The sequence below is a fragment of the Salpingoeca rosetta genome (genome assembly GCF_000188695.1).
Source record: "Salpingoeca rosetta unplaced genomic scaffold supercont1.18, whole genome shotgun sequence".
Lineage (NCBI taxonomy): Eukaryota > Choanoflagellata > Craspedida > Salpingoecidae > Salpingoeca > Salpingoeca rosetta.
Genome location: NW_004754916.1, coordinates 1,274,752 through 1,276,891, shown reverse-complemented (window position 1 = coordinate 1,276,891; position 2,140 = coordinate 1,274,752). Strand labels below are relative to the sequence as shown.

General features: G+C 55.3%; 1 protein-coding gene across 1 annotated transcript; it reads left to right on the top strand.

Annotated features, from left to right (window-relative positions):
• Positions 1-256: 256 nt before the first annotated feature.
• On the top strand, positions 257-1,729 carry PTSG_06683 (potassium channel tetramerisation domain containing 13; the record flags this gene model as incomplete). Its single annotated transcript, XM_004992016.1, has 4 exons — positions 257-344; positions 457-988; positions 1,288-1,333; positions 1,466-1,729. 4 exons carry the CDS (start codon positions 257-259, stop codon positions 1,523-1,525), a joined length of 726 nt encoding a protein of 241 aa, XP_004992073.1. The 3' UTR covers positions 1,526-1,729.
• Between the last annotated feature and the right edge of the window lie 411 nt (positions 1,730-2,140).

Below are 2,140 nucleotides of genomic sequence, written 5' to 3'. Positions count from 1 at the left end.
GAATGTGTGTGTGTGGGTGTGTGGGTGTGGGTGTGGGTGTGGGTGTGTGGGTGTGGTGTGGTGTGGTGTGGGGGTGTGGGGTGGTGGGTGGGGTGTGTGTGGGTGTGTGGGTGTGTGTCTGTCTCTCTGTCTCTCTGTCTGTCTCTCTGTCTGTCCCTCTGTCTCTCTGTCTGTCCCTCTGTCTCTCTGTGGCTGCACTTGCGCTTTGTTGCTTGGTTGCTTTTGAACCTGGCTGTGCCCCAATTCACCCGTTTGCATGCGCAATCCTCCTCTCTCGGAGCCAGATGATCACATGCTGGCAGCCATGTTCAGCGGCCGAATGCCCATCGAGGCAGACAAGAAAGGTGCACAACCCACCTCAAACACAACGGCAGCTTTCCTCCACTCACATCATCACCCACACTCACGCTCACATCGCTCACGCTCATTTCCCATCCCCTTCTCTTTCCTACACAGGGTTTGTGGTGATTGACCGTGACGGGCGGTACTTCCACTACATCCTCAACCACCTTCGCGACGGCTCCGTGCCACTGCCGACACAGCAGGCGGAGCTGGAGGCCCTGCTTGTCGAGGCCAAATACTTTCTCCTCGCCGACCTGCAGCGTGAGGTGGAGGCAAAGCTATGCGAGTGCGTGCTCACAACGTGCGCAGTACCCATGGTGGTGTCTGAGGAGCACGACGCAAAGCTCGTGCAGCTGACGGGGACGGGCCTGCCCCTCGTCAAGCTTTCGTGCAACCGCAGCATGAACCGGTTCTCGTACACGGCGACGGCTACGGAGGCCTTTTTGCGGCACATTGAGCTGTTTGACAAGCTAGCGTCCAAGTTTCACGGGCGCATCCTGTACGCGAAGGACGTCAGCGGACGCAACGGGCGGATATGCACGTGGTCGTTCTTTGGCAAAGGCCGCTTCATCACAGAGGTCAACTGCGCCTCCATTGTCTACGCGCCAGACAGGCGGCAGACAAAGATTGAGTTCCCAGAGGCAAGGTGTGTGTGTGTGTGTATGATTGTGTGTCTGTGTGTGTGTGTGTGTGTCTGTCTGTCTGTCTGTCTCTCTGTGTGTGTGTGTGTGTCTGCGTCTGTGTGTGTGTGTGTGTTTGTGTGTCTGTGTGTTTGTGTGTCTGTGTGTTTGTGTGTCTGTGTCTGTATCTTTGTGTCTGTGTCTGTGTCTGTGTCCCCGCGAAACACTGTTGTGTCGCTGCTGTGAATGTCGTTTGGTGCTTGCACATATTCTACATGCCCCAACTCACTCTCTCCAACCCATGCACCCACTCCAACCCGCGCAGGCTATACGAAGAAAACATGAACATGCTGCTGTATGAGCCTGGACGGGTGAGCTTGCTGTGCACCGCATCTTCCCCTTGCGCTTGTGCTGTAACTGCTGCTGCATCACATGCTCCATTGCCCATGCCCCACTTCAGTGCTCACCACTTGCACGTCGCTTTGCATCATTTTCACCGACAGCCTGACCCGGCAGAAACCCTTCCGCGCTGTATCGAATCCCCAGACCCAACAAAGAGATAGTGGTACACTCGCGTGCATACACGTACAGGAAGGCTGCACCTTTTGGCATGATGGCACCGCTTCCACTCCTCCTTATTGCTGCTTGTTGTTGATTTCTCGTGGTGTGGAGCACTTGTTGGTGGGTGGGTTATGTGTCGTCTATTGGTACGTCGGCAACAACACGCACACACTGCAGAAGTAAACTTGTAAACGAACGAAACACAACTGACTGTGACAGTCCTCCAACCAACAAAACGCAAACACGAGAACGGCCAGGGCAAGCAACACAAGCATGCGCGCACACAACAGCACGACGTAACCAAAATGACAAGGTTCGAGTTAAGGGAGGTGGACAACAAGGGGGACAACGAGGAGGGTGAGGTGGAGCCGGGTACAGTTATAAACGGGGGGGGGAGTAGACGGAAACAGGAGTCCAAGACGCCCGCAGGGGAGAGGGGGGTGTGGAGTGTGATTTGACAACGAGGGGCAGCAAAGACCAACAGATTCGCACGCTGGAAAAGCACATGCCAGAAGGCAAGACTGAGGGAGAAGAGGGTGTGTGTGTGTGTGTGTGTGTGTGTGTGTGTGTGTGTGTGTGTGTGTGTGTGTGTGTGTGTGTGTGTGTGTGTGTGTGTG